General features: G+C 52.2%; 2 protein-coding genes and 1 long non-coding RNA gene across 6 annotated transcripts in view; 2 read left to right on the plus strand and 1 right to left on the minus strand.

Annotated features, from left to right (window-relative positions):
• HIP1 (huntingtin interacting protein 1) overlaps nucleotides 1-9,690 on the minus strand; it is a 44,470-nt gene extending 34,780 nt beyond the window's left edge. The window contains exon 1 of one of the 3 annotated variants that reach the window (XM_068210070.1): nucleotides 9,507-9,690. In XM_068210070.1, coding sequence (XP_068066171.1) covers nucleotides 9,507-9,623 — 117 coding nt within the window. In that variant the 5' untranslated portion in view covers nucleotides 9,624-9,690. The remainder of the gene's footprint in view (nucleotides 1-9,506) is intronic. The other 2 variants (XM_068210071.1, XM_068210067.1) reach the window with 2 other exon arrangements.
• A 431-nt stretch (nucleotides 9,691-10,121) lies between these two features.
• LOC137485548 (uncharacterized) lies at nucleotides 10,122-11,278 on the plus strand. The gene is made up of 2 exons (XR_011005362.1): nucleotides 10,122-10,636; nucleotides 10,988-11,278. It is a non-coding gene; the product is annotated as an uncharacterized lncRNA (long non-coding RNA).
• Nucleotides 11,279-21,469: 10,191 nt separating this feature from the next.
• TRIM50 (tripartite motif containing 50) lies at nucleotides 21,470-27,185 on the plus strand. 2 transcript variants are annotated; one of them, XM_068210075.1, is made up of 6 exons: nucleotides 21,470-22,138; nucleotides 22,793-22,892; nucleotides 24,735-24,958; nucleotides 25,063-25,085; nucleotides 25,647-25,759; nucleotides 26,260-27,185. In XM_068210075.1, the coding sequence occupies exons 1-6, from the start codon at nucleotides 21,701-21,703 to the stop codon at nucleotides 26,829-26,831; spliced, it is 1,470 nt and encodes a 489-aa protein (XP_068066176.1). In that variant the 5' UTR covers nucleotides 21,470-21,700; the 3' UTR covers nucleotides 26,832-27,185. The 2 variants fall into 2 exon arrangements, with proteins under 2 accessions (XP_068066176.1, XP_068066175.1); XM_068210074.1 differs by having other exon boundaries at nucleotides 21,471-22,138; nucleotides 22,793-22,888; nucleotides 24,728-24,958.
• The last annotated feature ends 520 nt before the right edge of the window (nucleotides 27,186-27,705 follow it).

Here is a 27,705-nt window from a genome sequence, read left to right on the forward strand (position 1 = left end):
CCAGGCTGGATCCCCCCCACCAAAATGTTGTCGGTGCCATGTCCCAAGGCACCCGACCACCTCCCACCCCTCCTGTGTGAGAAGGCCTAGGACTGGCCCCATCCATCACCTCAACACAATTCTGGGGAGGATCAAAGGTACCATGATGATCAGGAACAGAGCATGCAGTGTCCCCTGGGACCACGAGGTGGAAGGAACTTCACCAAAACGCAGCTCCCCTTTCCCCAAGCTGCTGAAAGGGTTAACAGCCTCACCCGACACCTGCTCCATGAATCCCAACAGGACAGGGTGGACTATACTCAGAATACTCACCTTTGCCCTCTCCAGACAAGTATTTACCTCTGCAGAAGCAGCCAAACCCTGCAGACTGTTGGAACATTTCATTCCCATTAGTGAAGTGCACAAAACATTCCTGGCTGGAAAAACACCATCAGGTCACTGACTGGGAACAGCACCACCAGAAGAGACAAGTTCTTCAGTGGTTTCACTGACTTAGTGCAGAAGAAGCGTCTCTTCTGGCACAGCCATTCCCAGCTTCTACACTGACTTCTTCAACACCCAGAAAGTTGAAGTCTTCCTCTGCCACTACTTCAGCATTTCCTTAAGACCTCAGAAGATCTCCTCACACCACTAATTGGTGCTGTGGGACTTTCCTCCTGAGCAGCTCCAAGGGTTGTAGAGCTGGACTGGGTAGTCCATACGGAGCAACCTGAAGTTGGCACACTTGGTAACCACGGTTCAGGATGAGAGGGACAACAGATGGGTCAAGAGGTTTTGCCAAAGGATTCTGTGATGCCCATGGATCAGCAAGGTGAGGGCCAGCAGCCAGCACCGGTGTGACTCCTGCCAAGCCCATGGAGATGCCAGAGTGCTGATCCATGATTTATTCAGTGGGATGCAGAGGTTGCATTTAGTTCGTTTATAGGTGGGATGCAGAGGTTGTGGATGAACTGTGACTTCACCAGGATCAGGCTGGGGATCTGAGGGTCGTATCTGGCTTGTGCTGAAGATGCCAATTGCTCTTTCCAGCAGTTAAACAGAGCCCTCCTGTGCCCAGGTGCCTGATCCTAGACAAAGATGTCTCTGCCCATGGCAGGGGACTGGGAGCAGATGATCTTTAAAGATCCTCCAGCCTAACCCCAAAGTTTTATAACAGTCTCTGATCACACGGAGCTGCCTTTTGTAACTGCGGAATCTCAGTCCCTTCTTTGGTGGGATACTTCTCCAGTTTGCCAAGCCTCACACCAATGGAGAGCATGTCCTAAGGGTTGGTTGTGGTTGTGGCTGGCGTTGTGTGATGAGGATGGGATCAGCTCTGTATCTGCTGCAGAATCAGACGCTCGCCACGGCTTCCAACAACATCTTCAGACCAACACAGGGTGTCAGTCCCCACCATGGGCTGGGCTAGGAATGTCCATCTACTTTGTCCTGGAGCCTGTGCCCTCCACAGTGCTCGGCACTCACTCACCGATCCCCTCCTGCCCCTTGGTTGTGCCAGTTTGGTGCTCTAACAAAAAGGTGCCTTTGTTCCCACCAGTGCAGAAAGTATCAGTCCAGTGGCTGGGAACATTGTGGACAGAAGAATCAGGCAGCTCCAGAGTTGCTCTAGCTGTAGTCAACTCATAGGGAGGTTGCCAGGCTGGTTTGATGGTTTGGCCATGTTCAAGGGGACCTGGGGTTGCCCCAGTGTGCCATACTCGAGTCTTGAAGTGAAGAAGATCCTTTGTTGCTTGGCAGTGGAGCAAACTAATAAAACCCTGCTGAGCTGTGGCTACTTTATTCCAAGACTTCCATAATTTTAGATGCTATTTTTACCTAGTCTGATTGGTAGCCAGCTTTGTGTGATGACACTAAATCCCAGTTTAACACTATTAGCCTGTGCCCTTCCTGGGTGGGTGTTTAGTCCTGTTGTGCCAAGTGCTTGCCATACAGGAATGAGGAAACTTCCATCAGAGAAAGGGATCCTTTGGGAGAAATGGCTTCTTTTGCCAGGGCCAGGCTGGAGACTTGCTGCTTATTGTTACCATTTGTCTCTTTTATTGGAATAAAAGACAGATGTGAGCAGCTCAGCACTCTCAAGAGAGACTGTGGCATCATGCTTTATTTGAATTAGTAGATGCTGGTTGGAAAATAGTTTTTTCTAGTCACCATGTTCACAAGGAAGTGAACAAGAATACAGGGTTTATTAAGTGCAAACTGTGTTGCAAGGTGCTTGTGCCAGAACCTCAGTGAAACCCAGGAATTGTCCCCTCTCCTCTTAAGAGCACAGAAAACATGGGATGGCATCAGTGGGGAGACCTCAGCAGTCATGGCCCAATGGGCCTAAAAAGTACAAGGAAAGCTTGAACTCACATAGCATAGAATACTGGAGTGGTTTGGGTTGGAAAGGACCTTAAAGATCACCCAGTTCTACCCCCTGCTATGGGCAGGGACACCTTCCACTAGAAGGAAGACCAGGGTGCTCCAAGCCCCATCCAGCCTGGCCTTAGACACTTCCAGGGATGGGACAGACACAGCTTCTCTGGGCAACCTGTGCCAAGGCCTCACCACCCTCACAGCCAGGAATTCTTCCCAGTATCCCATATCTATCCACTCTCTGTCAATCAGAAGCCATTCCCCCTTGTCCTGTCACTCCAACCCTTCTATGAAGTTCCTCTCCAACTCTCCTGGAGCCCCTTTAGGCACTGGAGGGGCTCTAACATCTCCCTAGAGCCTTCTTTTTTCAAGGTGAACACCCTCATCTGTCTCAGCCTGTCTCCAGAGCAGAGGGGCTCCAGGCCCAAGCATATCTTTGTGGCCTCCTCTGGACTCGCTCAAACAGCTCGACTTCAGTTCCTGGAATTGTCCAAAGCCAGGCTGGACAGGGCTTGGAGCAACCTGGCCTCTCCTCTTGGAGCACCTGGTCTAGGAAGGTGTTCCTGCCCATGGCAGGAAGTAAAACAAGCTAAACTTTAGAGGTGCCTTCCAACCCAACCCTCTCGGTGAGTCCATAATAAACTATTCAATGTCTGTGTACGCCTTTGAGAGAATAATTCACCTTTCTACTGTGGACTGGGATCATTTACCCTGCCCTGATTAGCCCAGAACAGCACACAAGGTATAATTAGTCCAGCTGTGGGCTGGACTTGCACATCCGGGCTGAAACACTGTCTGTGCTGCCTATTTCTGCTATCACCCGGGGAACAGGTTGTCCCCAGGAAGTTTTCTTATTTGGTGACTGCAAAATAAATCAGCCAAGCTGGTGGCAGGCATGAGGGCCAAGATCCAGTCCTTTCTCCAGCCCTCATGCTGCTGTATGACCCCCGGCTGCTGACCCTCTGTCCCAGGTCCAGAGGGTACAGAGCCAGCAGCGGGTGATGGGATGAAGACGGGAAGAGAATCCAGGTGCTGGGGCTTGTGCTGCAGTGCCATGTGCCAGACAGTGCTGGAGCAAGTGATGGGATGAGGATGGGCACAGAATCCAGGCGCTGGAGCTCACTCTGCACTCTGTGCTGGACAGTGCTGGAATATGTTGGCTGCATGTCACGTACACAGGATGATGCAATGGGCTGCAATGGGCACCTTCTCCCCATCCTTGGATTTTCAGTCTTTCAGCCAATATTGTCCCTCCTGCAGCTCCAGCCCCTCTCCAGAGGTTTTTTCTTCTGGGAGAGAGCAAAACTGGGATGAGTCACCCCCTCCTCATGACAGGAGCCCACACCCCACATGCCCTTCCTGACTGTTTTCGCTGGACTTGGGTCATGGCCAGGGGCAGCAGAGGGGACCACGCTCAGTCCAGAGTCCTGTGATGGGGAATTTAGTGAAAACCCTGCTTTCCTGGCTGTTTCTCCTCAGCTCTGCAAATGGATGGAGTTAAACTGGATAAATTTCAGAGGGCAAGAACCCACCTGCACCCCTAGGACAGGATATCCTTGGTGGGGAAGTTCATGCTGAGTGAGAGGGGAAAGGGGTTTTGGGGGCAGCAACATCCCCCAGCATCCCTGTCTTCCCACTCAGCCTCTGGTCTAATTCAGGGCAAGGTTTCCCCTTGCCACTTGGTGGTCCAAAATGATCATGTTTTCCCAGCTACAGAAGCTCCTGGACTTGGTGGCAGTATTTTCAGCACGAAAACTATTCGTCCTCCTGAGGCTTAGCTGCTTCTGGAGTCCATTCCATTCTGGAGTCCTCATTAAAAAACTCAGATATTTCTGCATCTAAAACAAGTATTTCTGTATCTAAAAAAAAAATCCTAAACCCCTCCATCCCTGCGTGAACTAACGAGAAAAGCAGACCCATATCTGGTTCTGGGCAAACGATTTTCTTTCCCTGGGGATGGAAATAAGTTTCTAAGAGGGACTCTCTCAAAAGAGGTGACTCATTACCTCACTGCTGAAGCTGCATTCAATCCCCAGCACCTCTAGTTCCTAATAAAAGCCAGGAGACCAAAAGCATGGGGGTTCACACAGCACCAAACCCAGGAGCTCCTTTTCCTGGAGATGAAAGGGCCATGAATTAATCCCCTGTACCACCTACTCCCCTAGGATGGGCTCAGCTGCCGTCAGCCCTCGCTCCCCACAGCCAGGAGCTATTTTTTCCTGTTCTTGCTAGTGTCAATATGTTTCTTTAAATATCTTTGTTCAGAGAGGCTGTATATATATAGCCCCACACTGGTGCTTTGAAAGGAGCCTCATTTCCTGTGTAAGAACTGAATTTCTTGGCAAAGCTGCTGGTGGCTGCAGCATCTGAACCACAAAAAATGGGGTTTTTTGCAGTAGTAAATGGTATTTCCTTTGCAACTGTGAATTGGACCGAGCTGGGTCTGATCTGAAATCAGCTGGATTGCTGTGTCTGGAAGACACAGGACCATATTCCAACTTATAAGAATGATGGGAGAAAAGGATCAATTGCATTAATGGGGCTGTGATGGTGGCCCAGAAGTGACACAGCCCATGGTAGGGACAGGATGGGCCCAAAGCTGCTTTTAACCTGTATTTGGCTGTGAAAAAGTTGGGTGGTTCACATATCAAAAGAATTTATTAACTGACACTGAGGGAGAAAAAAAATCAATTTCATTTGCACCTGATACTTTTTCTTTTGCACCATCTCTCTGCACCTGATTTTAGAGAAGGTTCCTCCAGCAGCAAGGTAGGAAGCAAAACAGCTTTGCAGCCCCTGAGGGATGGCTCATGGATACTAAGGACATGAAAACCTTCCAGAGGAGATGTGGCATCAGCTGCATGCAGAGTTCTGCATCTCCCTGACATGAAAATGCCTCACCATCCCACTGGGAAATCCTTAGCAGGAGGGTCTGATATCCCCAGCAGCACTCTGGGGACTCTGATGGCAGGAGTGGAGACGTAGCCAGCAATCACCTTCTGCTGCAAATATGTCTTTGCAGGGTAATTTCTGAGTCATAAATTGCTTTTATTGTTGCATACAGTCCTAAGGACCCATTGTGTAAATGTGCCAGAGGTAGTGGCAGCTTCGGGCAGTCCAAGTGGTCCCTGTTCCCCTTTGCTACTCCCTGAATTTCCTAGAAAAAAAACCTGCAGCCAAAGAACCTAAAATGTAAGTTTTCTAGATTTTCTGCAGGAATTTTAAAGAAGTGTCTCCTCCCAACCCCCACCCTTGTCAGGATGGACTACCCTTGGAATTGTCCCTATGGCAGGGACCATGCTGGGCATGCAGCCTCACTGGATGATAGGAAGCCCCAGCAGCCATGAGCTCTGGGAAACAAACATGGAATTTCTGTAGCTCCTCCACAGCCCCAGGCACTGTCTCCACCTCATGTCCTCATCCCTGGGACACAGCACAGACTCAGGACAGGGCAGCCTGCAGTGGTGTGGGACATGATGGCTCCTGATGGAACACAGCTGGGCACTGGAGCAGGGCTCAGGATGGGAGACACAAGATAATTATTTGGTGACTTTGCAGCCCAGGGGATGACAACACACCACCACAATATGCTGCCTCCCTTCCATCCAAAACCCACAGGGCAGGGACAAGGACTAAAGATCAGGGCATGTCCTGCTACAACTTCAAGGGCACTTCCCTCAGTTTTGATGTCTGAGCATTTTTGCCCGATTCAGTGATGGGTTTACAAAAAGAAGGAACAAGTCAGTGCAGGAAGAGCTGAGCTGTGTAAGGATCTTTCCATACCTCCAGACTTCCAGGAGTCAGCTGATGCTTTGCTTGGGAATGTCACGTACCACCTCTGGGAGTCTGCAGTTACACCTGCACTGATGCCCTGCTGGCCATATCCCTGCTGGGAATGAAGGGAAATATCCCATGGCAGTCCAAAACATGAGTCAAGGAGCAGGAGAGCCTGGGACATCACCCCTGGAGCATCATCCCTGTCCCACTGAAGTCCTCTGTCCTTCCAACTCTGACTTCACCCTCAACACTTTGGCTCATCCAGTTGTTGAACATCCAGTCTTTGCCAACTAGCCAAGCACAGAAGGAATTTCAGTCCTTGGCTCCATCATGGCACAAGGATGTCTGCTGTGGACAATTACAGTGTGGAAAGAGGAAGAAGGAGGAAAAGTCCCAAGGAGGGAAGATCCCAAGCACTACCCTGAGCAAAGAAGACCTTCCCTGCAGAGCTCCAGCACCAGGACATATCCCTTAATCCAACCAGGAGAATTTGGAGGGGATGCAAACATCAGACAGCATGCGAAACATTTATCTTAAAATATGGCAGAATTTTCACTTTCAGTGTTTTTTTCTCCTGCATTGGTGACCTTTGCTGTGCCCAAAGATTTGTGCCGAGGTTGAGGTGATGAATGGTGAATCACCACGTGAAACACCAGCAAAAGGGGAACAGTCATTGCAACACTCATACTCCCACAGCAGGGCTGCACCCAGCTCATCCTGATGGCAGCAGAACTGCAGGATTTGGTGTCCTTGTTGCTCAACTTCCTATGAAAACTTTCAGCATTGACAGAAAAGGAATAGAGGAGTCCTTGGCTGAGTCTTGTTCTTCCTAAGCTGCTCTTGCCCAGCAGGCAGCAAGAACAGCATGAAAGAAACACCATGTCTGGGCATGTCCTCAGGTTTCCCACATTTGCATTCCCAGGAAAATCGAGATACTTGCACAACTGTGGGAGCAGAAGAGAGGCCACCAGGAAATTTACTCCTGTTTGTCTGCAAGCCAACAGATAGAGGTTGTCAGGACAGAGTTGTTGTGCAATGCAATGACCACCATGGAAGTTTTCCACCACCAGAATATCCCACCACCATGGGACAATTCCAGCACCAGTTTACCACCACCAGAGGAACATCCCACCTCCAGACCCCACCACTACTAGGATGTCCTATCACCACCACCACAGCTTTGTAGGGTGCTCTTGTTCTTCCAAACTGAGCTCAGACCACAGAAATTGGGTGCTGCCAACCCAAGCAGGTGCTCCTCAGGCTCCCCAGAGGCCCATTTGGACACACTTTCTGCCTGTTTCGGCACTTTTAAGCCCAAAACAGGCTTTGCGATGCATGTGCTGCTGCCCTAAGACAGCCAGGATTGGAGGGAAGGGAAGGAGTCTGTACATGCTGAAAACACAGGGAAATTTTTCATCTTAAAGCCATTTGACAGATGAAAGTTTTCTTAAAAGAAGTCACTTTCAAAAAGAAAAAAACCCAAAGCCACAAAGTTTCTCTTAAAAAAAACCTCAGAAAGAAGAAGTTGGACAAAAACTGTACAACCAAGACCTAAGGGGTGCCTGGCAAGTTCTCTAAACTGGAGAGAGAGAATTATGCAAAAAAAAGAAAAAAAATTTAAAAAAAAAGAAAAAAAGAAAAAAAAAAAGAAAAAAAAGAAAAAAAGAAAAAAAAATAAAAAAGAAAAAAAAAGAAAAAAGAAAAAAGAAAAAAAATAAAAAATAAATAAAAAAGAAAAAAAGAGGGGGAGAAAAAATTAGTTAGAAAAGGAATTGCACGGAGCTGAAGCACAGAAGAAGAAAAAGCTGAACAAGGCCATGCTGTGTCATTAGTCTGGAAATCAGATGAGGAAGATGAAATCCAGCTCGTAGTGATGTGGGGAGTGGCGCCACTCCACCACCCTCTCCACTCGGCCCTTCCCAGGAAACCACGAGTTCAGGGGGAGCCTGAGAGAGAGCTCCAGGCCCATGGGGCTGCTGCTGACACAAGGAGCCAGGAGGTTCCAGGAGCAAACCAGTGCCATTCCTACCTTTAGCAGTATGAGTAAATAATTGATGTCTGAGGTAACCTGACTGGGAAGGTGAGCAGAGCCCTGCAAATGATCCTGCATCCAAATTCACGGCCTGGTGGGTTTTCTTTCCACAAAACCCCCTCAGACATGATCCTTGGTGTTTATTTCCATCTTTAAGCCATCTCCCATGTGTTGTTCCCACTCTGGGCTCATTCAAGTCTGCTCCCACTGGTCCCAGTTCTACCCTTGCTTCTGCCTCAGTTTCCCTTACTCTCCCGCAGTAGGTTTGGAATGTTCTGCTTCACTGGTACTTTCCATCCCTGGACATGGAGCAGGGCCAAGCTGTCCCCAGCTCCCTCTGCTGCCACCCCTCTCTCTTCACTCCCCCCATGCCTTGTCCAGGCATATTCCCAGCTGCCCCAAGCACATCCTTTCCCCAGAACGCCAGCTCTTTCCACCAAAGCACCCCTACTGCCCCTCCAGCTTGGCTGCCACCTTTCCTCTGTGCAGGACATCAACCCATCACCTAAAACTTGAGTGAAGGGCCCCATCCAGATACTCTGGATGCTGCTGAGGAGCAAAATCTGTCTGCTTTTCAACATATTGGTGCCTCTTGCCAGGAGCCACCTGCAGGGACAGACCCTGTCCACACCTGGGGTCCCTGAGTGACACGGGAGCAGAACCCAGTGGGGTGACTGACTCCACTGGCCAAGGAGCCGCTCCATGTCCCCTCCAGCCAGTGAAGACACAGGCGATGTGTGCTCAGGATGGTTCCAAGGACAGGGTGGCACTGTCCTGGGCGTGATGGCCGGCAGTGGCCGGGCTTGGAGACCCGGCAGCTCAGGCCAGCGGGTGAATGTTCCCTAGCCCCTCTGGTGGGGAGGCCAGGCTGAACAGACGCTGCTGGGCTGGGGCACCCTGGGCGACACCGCACCCTGATGTCCCCGGGTGCTCCTCCAGGGCCGGGTTCGGCCCCAGCCACGAGGTCCGGCGGGTTCCAATCCCTGTCGTCCCAGGACGACCCACTGCCCTCCTGGCAATCCCCACCTACCTGGCGCAGCCCTGCCCACTGGCGCCAACCCAGCTCTCGGGCCGGCCGCGCCCACCCTTCCCAGCCCCGCCCCTCGTGCCAACTCCAGCCTGCGGGGCAACTGGATCTGGGCCCGCCCCGGCTCACCTGGCTGAGCGCGCCCACCCAAATTACCCTCGCCCACTTTGGGTAACCCCGCCCGCTCGGCACAGCCGTGTCCCGCGGTACCCACTCCAGGTACCGGGCGGGCCGTTCCCATCGCACCGCCCCCTCAGCCGGCACCTTCCCTTCCTCGCCGTTCGCATCCCCCGCCCCGCCCTGTCCCGCCCGCACCTGGGCGCGCTCGAAGTTCTCCCGCTCCGCCTCCAGGCCGCCGCCGCCCGCCCGCCGGCTCAGCACCTTGGGCAGCGGGTTGGACACCTGCTTCATAGTGCTGCTCACACGGTCCATGGCCGCCTCGGCCCCGCCGCCGCCCCGGCCCCGCCGCCCCGCGCAGCGCCGCCGCCGCCGCGCGGGCCCCGCGCCATTGGCCCGCCCACCTGCCACTCAGGGCGGGGCACGCCCCCGCGGGCTCCCCCCTTCCAGCCGCAGCTCCGCCCGCCGGCCCGGCTTCTCGCTCTCATTGGTTCCCGGCCTCGCCCCTGGGGAGGAGCGGCCGGCAGGCCCAAGCCCTCGCGTGGCAACCGCCAAGCTCATTGGTTCATCTGGACGTCAGTCAACGCTAACTCCCGCCCCCAAGAGTCCCCCGCCCTTTGCTCCGCCTTCAGGGGCCGCGCCCTTAGCACCGCCCACACAAGCGCTGCGGCCACGCCTTTGCGCAGTTCCCTGCTGTGATTGGCCCACGACCCTGCCGCTCACACGTCGGTGTCCCGCCCCGCCCCTCACGGGTGTGGGGCGCGGCGCCCCCTGGCGGCGGTGGACATGATCCCTCGCGGGCATCGGGCCTCGCCGGGCCGGGCTCGGCCGTGTCCGGGGCGCCGCCGCGGGGCCCGCTGGGCCCGGGGGGCCGCTGTCCAAGGGCTCTGAGCCGCGGCTGAGCCATCCGCGTCAGCAGGCCGCGGAGGTCCTTACAGGTCGTCCGTGCGGCCTGCGAGGCTGCAGCCCCTCAGTGGAGCCCAGAGTGTGAGCACGGGGGTGACACGGCACCGCTGCCCGCTCCCGTCTCAGGACCAGGCCGGCCCCTCTCGGGGCTGAGCCCCCGTGGCGCACGGGGTGTTCGTGGCTCCCCAGCCCTGCCTGGGGCCGGGGGTGGGGAGGCGGCTCCACCGTCTGCCAGCGCGAGCAGGGCCCCGGCAGTCTGCGGAAGGTTCGTGTGAGGCTTTTCCTCTCTGGGATCCAGGCTGTGGAGGGGAGCTCTGGAGGGGGGTTGTGGAGGCACAGCTGGCAGAGCCCAGCAGGAAGGGTGTAGCATCGGCAGAAGGGCAAAATGTGGTTACAGGTGTCTGAAAAAGAAGAGAGGAGAGGTGACAGAAGGATTTTGTTTCCCCTGAACAGCTGGACTGGGTTTTATTATAACCTGATCTGAGCCTGTGTCTCTGGTCCCGTCACTCTGATCAGAGATTTTTGTAGAATTAGATTGGATATCAGGAAGGAATTATTGGCTGTAAGGGAGGTTGAAGCCCTGGCACAGGTTGCCCAGAGAAGCTGTGGCTGCCCCATCCCTGGAAGTTACCCAGGCCACATTGCATGGGCTTGGAGCAACTTTGTCTAGTAGGTGTGCCCATGGCAGGGGGTGGAACAGGATTGTTGGAAATGATACAACTTCTAAATTTTTAAATTAACTTTAGTCAGTGGTTTTGTTCATCTTTGCCCAGGAAGGGAATGGAAGTTTCTTTTCAAGAGACTGTTCCCTGGGCAAGGCCTGATGAGCTTAACATCTCAAGGGACTGGGAGCCGCTAGAGGATGCACAAGAGATAAGCGACCATTAATGAACATCAGCGTCTGAACATCCTTCCTGGTGTGTCGGAGACACTTGGTCCGGGAAAAGATCATAAGAGAAGAATGAGGACCTGATTAGCATCAAAGGTTAAGAGATCAATAACCACTAGGAAACCAAATTCTAAGAACTGTGTCACTTGGGACCAATAAACATTGAACCAATGAATCTCTCTGAGTTTTGACTGTATAAGTATGTGAAAAATCTAGAAAAGTGACGTGTGATGGAATTATTTTCTTTGCACAACTCCATGTGTGGATGAAATCACTTCTGTTGCACATCCTGGCCAAAACATCATCCTGGCCAGAATAAAATAATGCTTGAGTTCCGTAACACTAAAAATTGTTCAAAAGGTTTTGTTTTTCCTTCTGTTTCAGTGACAGGATGAACTTTAAGGTTTCTTCCAACCCAAACCATTCTGGGATTCTCTCAACCTGGTGAATTGCTGACTCCTGTAATTTTGACCAGGACTATCATCCTATTCCAGAGGCGAATTTCTCACTTGGAACATTTCTGCAATACTGGGAGAAATTACTTTTTTTTTTTTTTGTGAAGAGACTGAAAACTGAATTCCCAGATATGGCAAATGGGCCATGCTGGGGTTGTGCCAGCTGGGTTCCTGCATCCTTAAAAGCAGATCATAACAAATCAGTGACTTTGCTCCAGGTGGGGAGGAACTGTGCAAAACACTGCTGGGGTGATGGGGCAATTTGGAAACAGCTGTTTAGCATGTGGGCTGTCAGGAGCTCCTGTATAAGCAATTCTCCCAGTATATCTCTCTTTCGTGGCTTTTTCAGTTGAAATAATTGCCACACCAGGACCCTCCTGCTGCCCAGCAGGGTGTGTGGCAGCCTGTTTGCATCACAGGCCTTCCCAGTCCCTGTGCATTGGATATCAAATCCCAGCTGATGGGAAATGGCCTGCATGGAGCAGTGAGAGCATTCCTCCCACTTGTCTAACCTGCCTGTCTGCATTGTCCTTAATGTACTTTCTGGAAACATGCCTACTTTCTTGGGGTTGCTCCCAGGGGAGACTTAATGGGTTTGATTCATCCACTGTTGCAGCGACATGATTAATATTGAAGAAATTATGTCATTGCTGAATAGAGATGGAGGAAAGGAAGAGCAAAGGAGGGCACTGGACAAAGGACAGTGGTATCCCTGTGATCTGGACCTCTCCCACCCTCCACCTCACTCAGAACATCCTGCTCCTGGAGCCCATGGCAAGGGACCACTACGCTGAGGCCTGGTATAGCTGCTCCCTCCTACTGAAGAGCAGAGCCACATCTTCTTCTTCCCTAGCCAGGGCTCAATGCTCACTCTGGGACCTGGGCAGGAGCAGATGAAGGTGCTTGGATGTGAGTCAGAACAGACAGTTTCTACTGGCTGCTCCTGCCTCCCCCAGGAAGGGGCTGTAACAGGATGGAACTGGGATCCAGCCCATGAGCTGCTGGTAAGACCACCCTGGGCTGTCCCATTCCACGCAGCTTCTCTGCTGGAATGTGCTGTGGGGCTTTGCAGGGATTTGAGAGGCTCCTTTCCAGTGGGAAAGAGTGCCTTGTTTTCAGGTAGTTGAGAGGGGAAGGCACGGAGCTGTCCCTGTGGAGCGACTGTTCCTCTGTCTCAGGTTCCATGGGGAGATGAGGGGAAGGGCTGAATCTGAGCAGGGTGGAGGTAGAGCAGGTTGGGCATTGCTCTTCCTCCCCAGCAGGTCCTTTTTGGAAGCCATGGCTGGGGTTCACCTCCTCTCAGATTGCTCTGTCCTCACTCCTGTCCAAGAGGCTGGACTGAAGGGTGATAGCAGAGCCCCTCATGTGGGTGTCTGGCCTGTGTGGGGACAGACATTGTCTGGACATGGAGAGGACAATGTGTGCCCTCTTTTTTTTCCTGCTCAGCAGTATGTGGCACCCATCAAGTACTGCTCAGGTCAAGCAGGTGGGACTGGACCTCATCCTTCCCCTGTTGCAGGGCTCCGTAGGGCAGTTCCCCCTTTCTGCTCCATGCCCAGAGGCTCCTGTCCACCGGACCCTAAAGGCAGTCTGCTTCCATTCTGTCAGGACACCCTTAACCCAAAGAGGAAGGACAAGTAGCAGGAGAGGGGCCAGAAGGGACTGCAGGGGCTATGGGCCCTGTCCGGGGCCCAGGGATGCTCTTTTCACGAGGCCTGGGAGCTCGAGTCTGTTTTTACAATTTCCTCCCCAGCCAGAGCTGGAGAGTCCCAGGGTGCTGCTGCAACACTCATCACCCTCTCATGTCCTGGCCTGGGCTCAGGGAGAGCACAGATCCCCCTTGTTTCAACAGGAAAACAGAACCACAGAGATCCACAGTCCTTCCTCTGTTATCCCGCTGGCTGTGCTGGAGTGGGCTGCCACAGGGCTCTGTGCTAAGATCCTTCTCTTTCCCCCTTGGAGGTGGGAAAAATGGATCCCAAATGGATCCCCTTCAGTAGTCCCTTTACACAATCCAAGGCAGCCCCACATGCAGCCCTGCCCTGGTGATGGGGTAATTTGCTCAGACTCTGGGACAAAAACAACTTTTGAGCCAAAGTATCCAGCTGGAGAGGGCAGGGTAGTAGTCCAGACCCAGCAGGAGGGTCCTTGGGGAGCAAAGATTGTGCCAGGAGGAGCAGGCATGGGAGCATGGGGAGGATTTTCATCTTTTGATCCCATGTTTTGAATGCTTTGGGCTAACAGATGTTGCTGCTGAGTTTTTGCTTGTGCTCCCGAAGAGACCCTGGGCTGCTATGTGGGGCAGGGACAGTCTTGGTGCAGGATCTGGGAGTGCATTGGAGACAGAACAGCCTGGGACTGGGAGAGGGTCTTGGAAAGTACTGCTTGGCTAAGATGCATGAGGTCCAATGGGGCCCTCACCTCAGTCCTGTCTAGGTCTCCTACTTGCCCAGGTGTACAAGGAGGGCTGTAACCCCAAAACATCATCTGCTGTGTTTTCTGCATGGAAGTCTCAGCGACTGCTTCTGCTTGCCCAAGAATTCAAAAGCAAAGCTGAAGAGGTTTCCAGATGGATCTGCAGAAAACCTGAGCTCCACAGGGACACTGGGCTGCAGAGGCAGATGACTAGGTGAGAAACCAGCTCACGAGCAGGACCTGGAGGTGGGAAGTGTTTCTGCCACTTGCTGGAGAGTGTCCCCGTGGCATGGCCAGCAGGTCCAGTTGGAGCACCCCACCAAGCCCAGATCTCTTCCAAGGCAGGACATGGCAAGCCTGATTTCACAGAATCAATTGGTTGGAAAAGACCTCTGAGATCATAAAGTCCAACCTATGACTGATCACCACCATGTCAATTAGACACTAAGTGTCACATCCAGTCATCTCCAGGGATGGTGGCTCCACCACCTCCCTGGGCAGCCCATTCCAATGTCTGAAACCCCTTCTGTGAATAAATTCTTCCTAACTCTTCCTTTATTTCTGTGTTGGGAGCTTTGCCTGCCAGAGTTGTATTACTGAGGAAAGGATTTCTGTGTAAGATGTGGGGTGTGCAGAGTTGAGTGTGGGAGCCCTGTGCTCACTGCAGAGCAGTTTTGGGAGAGCACAAGGCAGGTACTGCAGCAGGGCATGGGCATGGATCTGGAGAGCCAGTATATCCCTGTCTTCTCTTTATGATACAGGAAATGTTCTGGCTCTCTACAGCTCCCTGGCAGGAGGGGGAGCCAGGTGGGATCAGGCTCTGCTCCTAGGGAACAAGTGATAGGACAAGGGGAAACAGCCTCAAGTTGAAACAAAGGAAGTTCAGGTTGAATATTAAGGAAAATTTCTTCACTGAAAGAGTGGTCAAGAATTGGAATGGGCTGCCCAGGGCAGTGGTGGAGTCACCATCCCTGGAGGAATTTAACAGAAATAGAGATGTGATGCTTAAGGCTACAGTTAGTGGTGGCCTTGGGAGTGCTGTACACAATGATGTTAGAGGTCTTTTCCAACCTGAATGACTCCATGGTTCCTATGTTTTCCATGATCCAACATCCACCAGTACTCTTGTCAGATGTTGTTTTCAGGATTCCTGCAACTCCATGGCCTGACTTGCAAATGTCCCCTGTACCTCCAGCTGATGACAACAGGCGGCAGAGTGTGCAAGGACAATGCAGCTGTCACTCTGGTGCTCGGCAGCCTCAGGCCCTGCCCATCTCAAACCCAACACCAAATGGTTTTATTTTCCTTTCTCTGAACCGTGGCTAAACCTGTCATGCCGTGCTGCAGCTGCTGGACAAACCCTGCTCAGCTCCAGGCCAGTTGCTGCTCAGTACTGAGCACATTGTTGGGGAAACAAAGGAGTTGTGGCAGAGGCATCATTTGGCTGTCCTGGGAAGTACCACCACATATCTGTGAGGGCCACATTCCAACATGGCATCCAGCCACCTCCTGCTCTTTTAGACTCTTGGTCACAAAGTGAAGCTTTTACAGGTACCCCAAATTTGTCTTGGAAAATTGCATGGACTGCAGCAATTTATTTCTGCCTTGCTGTGTGCTTAGAAACTGTTGGAGTCTTTCTGCTGACATTTACTAAAAACATTTATCTGGAGGCACATCCTGGTGTGCCTGAAGATTTCAGTCCAGGGATTTCAATGCAATTTCGCAAGCTGCTCTGTAGCCCTGATGGTCCTGTTGGACCAGTTGCCCTGGGGAATCAAAGATGAACAGTCGCAGAGGATGTAGACTAAGGATCCATCTACATCAGCCTTGATACCTCTAGATGTGGCCACAGCAGAGCCCTTGAAGAGACAGATCAATATTTGTACTGCACCCTAGAGTGTGCTCCCAGCCCCCAACCATTCTCATTTTCCAAATCTTCTCAAGCTTATCGCCCTGAAATCCAAGCTCAGACTCAAGGAAATTTCCTTGTGCTCATCATGTCCCTTGGCAAGGAGCTCCTCATGTGAAGAGCTGCCTCCCTCTCTTCCTTGTGAACCTTCCTCTTGCCCACTCCATTGAATAATCTGTGGCTCCTGCTCTGGGACAGACAGTGACTATTTGCTTTGTCCTTCTTTCTAGGCCACTTACCATCTTGCAGACTTCAATTCTCATGTGGAAAGTTTAAATTCTTCTTGAAAGTACTTCTTCTCATCTGAGCTCTTGCTTGGAGCTGCACCACCCTGGGATCTCTGGCCCCAGTCATTTTCTTTCTTTTTCCAATTGGTTTGCTCACAGTTAAACCCAGTTTCCCACATTAGTGATCCGGCAGCTCCCAGGAGCACTGTGATAAAGTGATCCCCCAGACATGACTCCAGCCCAGGAGTCCTGGTGATGGATCCAAAGATACTGTGTTTGGTTTCTATCTATAGCTGAAGCACACCAAAAGGCGGAGGTTTTACAGACTCCATAAATAGCCACTATTTAGGATGTATAATATGGAGGATGTTTTAGAAATCAAAATATTTAGAGGTTTGCATTATTTGTCTTGGTAGGAAGGAGGAAGAATACAGAATGTTTAAGGAAGGAACAAAGTTGAGGAAAACAGTGAATAAGGGAAATAACAGAGGTGTCAAAACCTCCAAGAATTCCTTTTGGTTGAATAGAAGCAGGAAATACAGCACGATATATCCAAAAGGAGGGAGAATTCATTGACAATGTTGAGGCACATTTATATTCCTGCTATAAAATACTGATTTTTCAAAACAAATCTTGTTTTGAAAAATTTAATCAAACCTGTAGTTGAATGTTGTGGAATAACCAGAACACTCAACTAAAGCTGCTCTGAGCTGGGCTGTGTTTGTGTGAGCCATCAGCGAGGAGGTTCCAGCTCATGCCTCAGTCTATTCTCCTCCTCTCAGTTTTTTTCTGGTCCCTGTTTGGAGATGTGTCAGAACAGTGTAGGGTTGGTCTCAATGGGAATTTGTGCAAGTTTGTTTCTGAATGTGTTGGTACAAATGGAAGGAGTAGGGGATGGAAGGAGTATATGTTGGTAACACCTGATCTTGGAGGACTTTTCCAACATTAATTATTCTGTGTTTCTGTGATTCTGTGACTCACACGGAGCATTTTATTAGCACAGCTCAGAGAAGAGTGTGACAGGTTTAGAGGTTGCCACTGATAATAACTGACTGCAAAAATGTTGGAGTCTCCTGACCTCCCTCCCTACTTCAGCCATATTTATATTATTTTCTTGGGAAAAGATAAAGTTACTGTTGATGTCATTTACAGTTTAGGTGGAGTTAGATTGACTTTAGTTATTAGCATAAATAGAGGTGAGGAAACTAATATGTATTTCCGAGTTAAGCAAAGCTCAGCTTTGGATTTCCATCTAGATCATTCCTTTGGCTTGGTTCCCATTAGCTGCATTGTTTTCCATGGAGTCTGTCCACAACACTGCTGTGTCACTCCATCTTTTGCTTTATATTTGCTTTGATTTCAACAGAGAATTACTGCAGTACCTCCACGTTGCTCCATCCTTTGTTCTATGTCTCTCCTGAAGTGGCACACCAAGCTCCATCAGCATTCCTGCTCCTAAGGTGTGCAGCCAGTTTGTCTCTGTCCTTGCACTCCTTCTTGCTGAGCTCTGGGTTTCAGTCTCCTCACACCTTTCTTGTCCCACTCTGTGCAGTGTCGGGGGGAGTGGATCCATGATGGTGGTAGGACTTCATGCCCTTGGAGGCACCAAGTTTCATCCCAGTATCTGAATGGGTTCTGGAACAGAGAACAAGGTAAGTAATGGAGCAGGAAGGATCCCAGAGGAATCCTGAGCTCGTCAGCTGTTTGGAGCAGGATATTCTGAGTCTTCTTCACAAGTAAAACCTCAGCCTTGATTCTGACTGTCTCAACTGACTCTCACTCTGGGAGTTTAACCCCTTAACAGGAGCTGGGATGAAAGCGAGCCAATCCATGGAAAAAGAGCTTCAGAGAAGGGAATGGATGTGCCAAGGCTAAGCTGGGGACTGGGCTGTGATGGCAGCAGAGAATCCGTGGGCTGCATGGAGCCTGCCTGCCTGCTGTGGGAAGGGGCAGGTATGTCTCTGCTAAGGAAATGTCTTTCCAGAGACCTAGCAACACGCCATGTACTCCCAGGTCTCTGTAGGCAGGTCCTCCTCAGCTGCCCACTCCCCATGCTTGTAGCTGCACCTCCGTAGCACCAAAGCATCGTGTGTGGTCTCACCCAGGCTCAGTTTTGTTCATGCTTAGTAACAGAGTATTGTAGTCAGAGAAAAAGCTTTGTGTAAAACAAACCCCACCATGGCAGCACCCTGCACCCTCCAATGAGTCTGCCTCACTTTTCCATGGAGTTCAGTCTCCTGAGATGTGCTGATTATCTATCACATGCCCTGGAGCACTTGGGAGCCCCAGGTCTGCAATCCACCCTTCCAGGGAATATCTTCATTTCCCTTTGATTTCCTCTTCTGGCTTCCTACAAGGAACCCCACTTTGGGTGAGAGATTCTATTTTGTGATCATCCTCCTCCATAGAGGAGCAAGACCCCTTTTGTTATTGGACCATCAGGAAAGGCAGCCTGCTCCTATTGCTTTTCCATTGAGACTGTGGTTGCCCAGCACTTAGACACATTTCCTAGCACCATGGAGACTTTGCTCTTCCTCCACTCTCGTGAGGTTTTGTCCACAAACCTTTGCCTGGAAAACAGCAGAGCCCTTCTGGAGAGATGTAACATTTCCAACAGTTTTCTGACAGTGCAGAGACACCATTCCCATCCCAAGCAATATGCGCTAAATCAGCCAATCTTTTCTCTATGTGTGTTTGGCAGATGGGGCAATGACAGAGCAGTGTCAGGAGGGTGCTAGTGCTACACTGCTGGAACCAAAGGACCATCTTTGTCAGCTTTGCTCTGCTAACATGGTCATCAGCTCCTAAAGTTCTCTGTGGGCATCAGTGGCTGATTCCCATGTCCATGAAGAACTGAATATTATTTTAGCTGTCACTAGTATTTGAGAAGTTGTGATGTAGCAGAACCGTTTCCCTAAAGACTTGTTGCAAGGGATGCTCAAGGACATAAGAGGAGCCCAGGTCTGGAACTGTACCATGCTCCACCCTCTGCTCTGCACATTTATGCACCAATGGCCTTCAGAGTCCCACGAGGAAGACCCCATTGCAAGTGGGACCCAGCATAGCTGGGTGGGCACATGGGTGGTCAGCCTGACTCTCAGACTTTCCCTGCTCCAGTTGCTGTGGCAAAGGTGAGAACTCCTGTTTGTCCATGATGCAGATGTTCTGGGAAATACAAGTGCGTGACAATCATGGTTGGCCTTTATCCACTGCTGTGACTTCTAGGCAAGAGGTCCACCTACTGATCTTTCAAATTACTAATTCCGGGTTTTCTGCAGAGCCCTTAGGTCAGGGGAAATGAAATGACAGGTCATATCCTGTTCTCTGTCCTCTCATGGTATCTTATCACCCATGGTATCATACCCTGTGCCATGTCAAGACGCTGCTGTCATCAGGGTTCTGGACGGTTTCCTCTGCAGGGCTGTGTGGTATCCTTGACACTGCACTTTTTCCATTGTGTCATGGCTTTCAGCAATGTTTCCATCCTTGGCTGCTGTCTCCCTATATAAAGAGGGTTGAACCCAGGGATCCCACACCAGGCACAGTGAGCGACACTCTGCAACAGTCCAGCCTCACTCCTACAATTCATCTCCACCCAACAGGACCATGAAGACCTTCACAGCAGCCCTTTCTGTACTTTTTGTGGTTGTCGTCTGCTACCAGGCCACCTCTTCTCCAAGTGAGTCCAATCTCTCCAGGAGCTCTCTCCTCTTTCTGTCTGCTGCATAAGGTCTAGTAATGCTTGGCAGCTCTCTCTTACTAGCATCTGCTGCAGGAAAGAAGAGGCCTGTCTTAACTGGGCTTCCTGGTGGGAAGATGGCTGTGGTGGGAGCCCACTGTGGGAGCAGCACTTCCTCCAGTGGGAATCTTCTCATCTTCTGACCCTACTTCTCCCCACTGGCTCTTTTCCTGGTCTGTTGTAACAGAAAACTTCTCTTCCAGTTTCTCTCAACTTTTATGGTCCCTGCTGTGTTGAGTACATCACCAGACCCTTGTCCTTGAGCCGTGTGGTAAAGTATGAGCGCACGGGCAGCCACTGCTCTCCACCAGCTGTGATGTAAGTAGATCTCCTGCCCTGCTTCTGAGGACCCTGCTTGTTCTGACAGTGTGAGGGAACCCCACATTATACCTCATCCTACATGGAAAAGCACTGGGCAGGGCTCTCTCATGTGAGAAGAACAGCCTGGGAACATATCAGAGGGCAATCCGACATCCAAGGCAGCCAGTTTGTGGACCTCTTTATTAGATTTGAGCCAAAAGAGCTTTTGCTGGTCACCCCCCTCACCCCAGATAGTGGGACCCAGCCAGGATGGTGTCCCAGATGTAGAGATGCTGGGGACAAAGTGGTTTAAGTGCAGAGAGCAGGACACCTGTAAAGAAATGGGCCCACCCCCACCCCATTTCCCTAGGGCTGTTTTGCAGCCTGTAGAGGTGTCTAATGGGTGTCACTGTTGGCGTGGAGCAGGTAGTCCCACTCTCCTCTCTGTTTTCCTTTCCTTCTCCTCTCCTCACTGGATTTTCTTTTTCAGATTTACCACCATCAAGGACAAGCTGGTCTGTGCCAACCCTAATGACAAGTGGGTGCAGGACATAATGAATCAATTAAAGGACAATAAACACAGTGGATGAGCAATACCCTGCTCTCTCCAAGCACCACTTCTACAAGGACGTGCTCTCATGGACACCTCCATGGCATAGTCTATTTTCTCATTGCCTGGGAATTTGGCAGGGTATTCAACTCAGTGTTTAGCTCTTTTATGGAAGTTTGTGCAAAGGCAGTCTTAATTTATTTGACATTTTCAGTGAAACTTTTCATTCTCCTTTGTACTGAAGGTGTTGAAGTTATTTTTGTATAATAAAAAGGAGCAAAACTTGCAACTTCTCCCAGCAGTTCTTGGGATGCTCCACAGAGACTGGGGTGCATAGCAATGGCTGGAAGGGGGTCAGGGCTGACACTCGAGGGTCTCTGGGTGATGGGGTGACACGTGGCTGTCCCCCAGCCCCTCTGTGCATGCAAGGGAGAGCACTTCTCATCCTGCCTGTCCCGCCTGCCTCCTGCCGCGGCACATCCCCAAACTCCCGGCTCTTTGCAGTGGGTGGGTGTCACGGGGGATGCTTTGGCACAATTGTTAGTGTGGCAAAGGGTCCTTTACCTCGGCCAGCATCTCTGGGCAGCGGGCAGGTGCCTCGGGGGCTCCACGGGCTGCTGAGCTCAGCCATCACCAGACTCGACCCCATCTCCACCACCATCCCGGCCCGGGGCTGTCTTTCACGGGTTATTTCTGGTGCTTACTGATCTGTCGCGCTCTCCCCGCGGGCTTTTTCTCTGGCTTTGCCCCGCCGGGCTGGAGGCAGTCCCAGCCTTTGGGGCTGGCTGCAGCTGTCCCGGCCGGTGCCAGCTCCTCCCCTCAGCAGCACGGAGGCTCCGTGGCCGGTGCTACCCGGTAGCGAGGCCGGCTCGTCCTCCAGGCTTTCATGGCACTGCCGGTACTTCCTCGCCGTGGGGCTGTGCCAGCCATGCCTGCCTGCGAGCCCGTCTTTGCTGGTTGACGAGGGGCGAGGGAAGTGCCCGTCGAGACCAGCGGGCCACCATGGCGTTGGCAGGTGCCCTGGAGCGGCTGCAGGAGGAGGCCATTTGCCCCATCTGCCTGGAGTACATGAGCGAGCCGGTCAGCATCGACTGCGGCCACAACTTCTGCCGAGGCTGCATCGCCAAGCACTGCCAGGACAAGGGGCTGTGGGCCGACGGGCCCTTCTCCTGCCCGCAGTGCCGGGCCTCCTGCCACCGCAGCGGCTTCCGACCCAACCGGCAGCTGGCCAACATCGTGGAGAGTATCCGCCAGCTGGGGCTGCGGGGCGGCCTGGGGCCCGAGCTGGAGCCCGGGACCCCGCTGTGCCCCCAGCACGACGAGCGGCTGAAGCTGTTCTGCGAGGAGGATGAGGAGCCCATCTGCGTGGTGTGTCGGGAGTCCCTGCAGCACCGCCCGCACACCGTCTACCCCATCGAGGAGGCGGCGCACGTCTACAAGGTACGGGAGGCTGAGGCACCGGGGTCCCTGTCCTGCCCCGAGGCACTCTGGCACAGGGGTGTGCGGCCACCGGGGCCCCAACATGCCCAGTGGCATCGCTAGGAAAGCAGAAAGAGGGGTGGCACAGGCGGTGACACCCCCCCCCCCCCCCCGGCTCCACAGCCGCCCTCGCTGCAGGGATAAGGCTGGACCCGCCTTATCTTCCAAACTGTTGGTGGACCGAGGCTCACGCCATCCATCCAGCTCAGGGACGCAGCCTGGCTCCCTGGCCATTCACAGCCCCTGGAGAACTTGAGCTGGTGGGTTCCAGAGGACATTTTGCCCCGGTGGAGGGATACTGACACCCAAACCCCACATCCCAGCTATGATCCTGGCAGTGCCACCATCCACCCTTCACGCCAGCGTTGAAAGAGGGCTGTTGCTTTGGTCTCTAGAGCCTTAATAGTGAGGAAAAACACAGGGGAAACCTGCAGAGCATGGGGAGGGTTAATGCTGTGAGCGGAGTGAAGAGCACAGCTGCTTTGTTCGGGTGCCAGTGCCTGGCACTGCCTGGCACTGGGTCAGTGTCTCCCCCCAGGCAGAGGGGACCCAGCCAACCTGCAGTGCTCAGCGGGTGCTGTTGGGGTGAGTTGAGCCCATTTTTCCTCTTTCCAGGTCAAACTCCAGAAATCCCTGGAGAGTCTTTCAAAGGAAGTGGAGGAGGTGAAGAAGCGTGAGTCAGCAGAAAGGATGAAAACCCAGGAGTGCAAGGCAGGTGCCTGTCTTAATTCTGTCTCATTCTTAAAGAATGAGCTTCAGAGATATCAGGATTTTTAAAAAAAAATCACCCTGAATGATCTTGTCTGGGAACACAGATTTATTATTGTCTCCAGGCTGTGTCCCTGTGTTCTGCTGTCACATGGATGAGCAATGCTGGAAGCCAGGCTCAGTAACCGTGTGCAGCTCTATAAAAAGACTTGCAAGGAGCAGCATGCCAGATTCCCTGGAATCATGAGGAGTTTATGCTGGTTAAACAAGTAGACATGGGCTATTTTTTTATTGCCTTTTGTTTTACAACATGTGCTTGAGTTCCAAGCCGTGTGTGAGCTGTGTGGTGAGCTCCACTCCACAGGAACAGGAACCAGAAGTGTTTTCATAAGGAAAAAAAAAGCTGAATTACTGCAACTCTGCCCCACTCCAGACAGTTCTGGGAAGAGCAGATGCCAGCAAACAGCTGCATTTCAAGTCTCTTGGGGTGAAAGCTGGAAAGTAAAAGTAACTGCAGAAAAGGAAATGAAACTGCTGAAAGAGTTATCCAGCCCTGAATTTGAGTGGATGGTTAATCAGCTCTGGCAGGGAATACAGGTTTCTCTGAACTCCCCTAGTTTTTTGCTCAGCTCCCTTGCCTGTGGCAGTCCAGACAAGTGGTGGTGGGTTTTGAGGATGTCCCTATGAGCCCCTCTGTCCCCACTGGGGGAGAGGGACAGAGATTGTGAGAGCTGTGTCACTGTCCTCCCATCTGCCTGAGTCAAGGCTCAGGTCTGTGGCTCAACTGCCTCCAGTTTCCTCTGGTTGTGCTTTTATAGCAAAAAGAGCAAATAGTCCCATGTGAATGGTGGGGGGAAGAGGCTGTCCTGGCTTATTAAATCTTCATGACTCAGGTCCAAGGAATGGTGTACTTGGATGGGGAAAAAATAGGAGTTCAATTTCCTTTCCTTTGTCTTCTTCATTCGGAAGTTTCCTGGCCCAATCTCACTGCAGAGTGTCTTTCTGCAGCTCCAGGTTTCCAGCCACCTTTTAAGGATAAGGTGAAAAGCCCTAAAGCACTGGCAGACCCTGCCAATTGCTGGCTCTTCACCTTGTAGTGAAACCCGCGGAGCCTCCTGGGCTTTGCCTTTCCATCCCTCCACAGCCCCAGGGCTTCCTTTACATGGCAGATAGAGACAGGACATGAGGGAACCATTTGAAACTAAGTGAGGAGAGATTTAGATTAGATATAAGGAAGAAATTCCTCCATGTGAGGGTGCTGAGGCTATGGCACAGGTTGCTCAAATAAGCTTTGGCTGGCCCATCCCTGAAAGTGTCCAAGGCCAGGCTAGATTGGGCTTGAAGCAACCTGGTCTAGTGGAAGGTGTCCCTGCCCATGGCAGAAGGTGGAAGAAGATGGTCTTTAAGATCCCTTCCAACTGAAAGCATTCCATGATTTTATGACTTTTCTACCTCTTGCCCTTTACTGGGGATTTTTCCAGCATTGTCCACCTGCCCAAGCAGTTTATTAGCCTGGATTTGGCTGGAGGTATGAGTTGTAATAAAAACCTGCCTCGATACCTGAGGGCACCTCCTTGCAGCCCAGCACAGCCCAGACCTCTGGGGTCCAGCTGAGCAGAAATGCCCCAGGCAAAGTCCCACTGCTGGTAAACTGAGGATGTGGAGCAGAGCTACAGTGAGGTGGAAGCACAAGTTTGTCTCTGGCTGGTTTTTAAATTCATGCCTTTATCACAAAAATCACAGTGTTTTCCCAGGGCCTGATTCTGGGCATGGATGCCGGAGCATCCGACTCTGTCTTGGCTGCCTGGATAACGTTCACCCCATGAATCTTCTTATCCCAAGGAGACAGTAAAGAAAAAGCGGGAGAGGATTGTAAGTGAGTTTGGGAAGCTGCATCGTCTGCTGGCTGATGAGGAGAAGCTACTGCTTCAGAAGCTGGAGGAGGAAGAGAAGCAGATTCTGCTGCTGATCAATGAAAACCTGGCCAGGCTGGTGGAGGAGAAGTGCTTGCTGGAGGAGCTGATCCTGGAGATAAAGGGGAAGAGCCAGCAGCCAGCTGATGGGCTGCTCAAGGTTAGGCTTTGCCACCAGCACCACTAACTCAGCCCCGGTGCCTTTGTCACCTGGGTAGGTGGCTTGGCCCAGACAAACCCAGAGTCATTTTTGTCTTCTTCTAGGACATGAAAAGCATCCTGAGTAGGTGGGTGATTTTTCCTGGTAGGTGCCATAGTTATTCCTGGTAGGTACCCATGATTATTCCTGGCAGGTACCCATGGTTATTCCTGGCAGGTACCATGGTTGTTCCTCCTACTGTCCTAGATGCCTCCAGGCTTTGAGGCAGATGTTTGTGCCTGTTCCACAACAGCCACCCCATCCTCCCTGCCCAGCATCTGCTTTGGTCCTCCTGGGGTAGACACAGGAGGGACTGAGACAATCCCTCAGAGGTTCCATCCTCTTTTTCCAGGGGTCAGAGCCAAGGTCTTGCCTGGCTTGTGACATGTGAACTGCATCCCCTCCTAAGGGATGGGCTGCCCAGTGGCTCTGTTCCTTCCTTCCCCAGGCCTGACACTGCTGCTCCCTGTATCATTTAACTCTGATCTCATTTGGATTGCCAATATGCAAGTAATTATCCCTAGTGCTCTTCCCAGCCAGAGCTCCAGGGAGGCGATGGGCAACAAAAGGCTATTGACCCCCCTCCCGGCCGGAGAGGGGCCATGGCGAAGGCTCTGGATACAGCCCAAGGGCATCCCTCCCTTCTCAGGTGTGAAGGGGTAAAGTTCCAATCCCCCAAGGCTGTGTCTGTGACCCTGAAGGAAAACTACAGCATTCCTGAGCGCTGCCTGGGCATGAGGGACATGCTGAAGAAGTTCAAAGGTGAGGGGGCAGTTCCTGGCAGATTTGGGCTCTGGTTTTCCCCAGTACCCTGGGGCACAGGGAGGTTTTTCTAATAAGCTTTGTCCAGCTGCTCCAATTTTGGGCACTGATGAGTTCAGGCTGGTTTCATGGTAGGAAGACCTTTGCTGTGGTCTTGGATGGATTGTGAGGGGACCCTGAAGCCCAGGATGTCCCTCGTGGGTTTCAAGCACCATGTTGCCCATGACCTCTTGCTTTCAGAACTCTTCCTGAAGCTGTGGAACTGCCCTCCTTGGCTTGGCTCTGTAGCCTAACAGCAAATATTTCGATGTGGCTGATTTCCTATATTACATTTCCCCACTGCCAGGCAGTGCTGGGAGCTGTGCAAAACCACGAGCAAATAATTGCGCATTGTGGGATGGTTTGGGAGAGCCCAGCATTCAGGTCACAGGCACCTGCTTGTGTCTGTGCCTGCAGATGCCTGAAGCCTTTTCCATCCTTCCAATCTTCTCTCTATCCAGTGGACGTGATTCTGGACCCAGAGACAGCACACCCAGACCTCGCTGTGTCAGAAGACCGCAAGAGCGTCCGCCGCGGGAGCAAGAAGCTGCTTCTGTCCCTCTTTGACAACCCCAAGAGGTTTGGCAGCGTCCCGGTGGTGCTGGGCAGTCCGGGCTTCTTCTCGGGCCGCCACTACTGGGAGGTGCAGGTGGGAGACAAGCCCGAGTGGGGCCTGGGGCTGTGCCGAGAGGCTGCTGGCCGGAAAGGCTCTGTCCTCTTCTCCCCCAACAATGGTTACTGGGTGCTGCGGCTGCAAAACGGGGGCATCTACGAGGCCCTGACCATACCCATCTCCCCCGTGACCCTGAGTGTGAGACCCCGGCGCGTTGGGATCTTCCTGGACTACGAGGCAGGAGAGATCTCCTTCTACAATGTAAGCGACCGCTCCCACATTTACACCTTCACTGACAAGTTTTCAGGCAATCTCCGGCCTCTCTTTTTCTTGGGTTCCTTTTTGGGGGGCAGAAATGCAGAACCCTTGGTGATCTCCTGGGTCAGGGACCCACAGGGAACCGGATGCATCATCTTGTGAGAGTGGCTGCCCTGGTTTGTCAGTGGTGGGCAGAGACATGGGAGCCCAAACAGCTTCTCCCAGTGAGTGGGGCAGCACGAGGGGAAAACCTCAGTGCCCTGGTGAGTGTCCTGGCAGGATTCTCACATGGTTCTGGCTGCTGGAGTGACCTGCCATGTGTGACATTGTGTGCCATGTGTTGGGAAGGCACTTTGAAGCAGCCAGTAGTGGGGACAGGGGAGTCCCCTGATCACTGATGCCCTGATAGCTCATCTCACAGGCTGCTGGAGCAGGATATGTGCCCAGCCTGCCATGTAGTGCTGACTTTGACGTGAAGTGTATTGGAATAAAGCAATAAAGGCTAGATTTGGTGAACCTTGTGTGGTTAACTGACGCTGTGCCTCGGATGCAGGAGAAGGGGGTGGCTCAGGCCGCCGGCGAGCTCCTACCCGCTCTCCCCACAGAGCGGCCGCTCCCCGCCCCAGCCCCCGGCAGGCAGAGGGCAGCGGTTCGGCCGCGGGCTGTGGTCCCTTACCGACAGAAGCGGCAGGTCAGCGCGGACCTGTGTCGGAGGATCGAGGCAAAGGAAAAAGGGAAGGACCCTTGCTCGCGTGTCCCAGCCGTGTTTATTTCTCCCCGCGCAGGGAGCAGCACAGGTGGCATAGTATAACACCTTGAAGGAAAGGCAGAGGCAAAAGGGTACGAAATAGACAAAAACGGCGACTTTTAAAAGGGGGGGGGGGGGGGGGGGGGGGGGGCTGTCCCCAGGCGTGGGGCAGCCTAAAAACAAATCAAGTGCTAGATAGGAGGAGTATGGGGTGGATATATGTAAACATTAAACCAATAGGGAAGGAGAAGGGGAGAGTGCATACTTAATACACCAATGAGTGAAAGA

Source organism: Anomalospiza imberbis, chromosome 20, assembly GCF_031753505.1.
Source record: "Anomalospiza imberbis isolate Cuckoo-Finch-1a 21T00152 chromosome 20, ASM3175350v1, whole genome shotgun sequence".
NCBI classification, from domain to species: Eukaryota; Metazoa; Chordata; class Aves; order Passeriformes; family Viduidae; genus Anomalospiza; species Anomalospiza imberbis.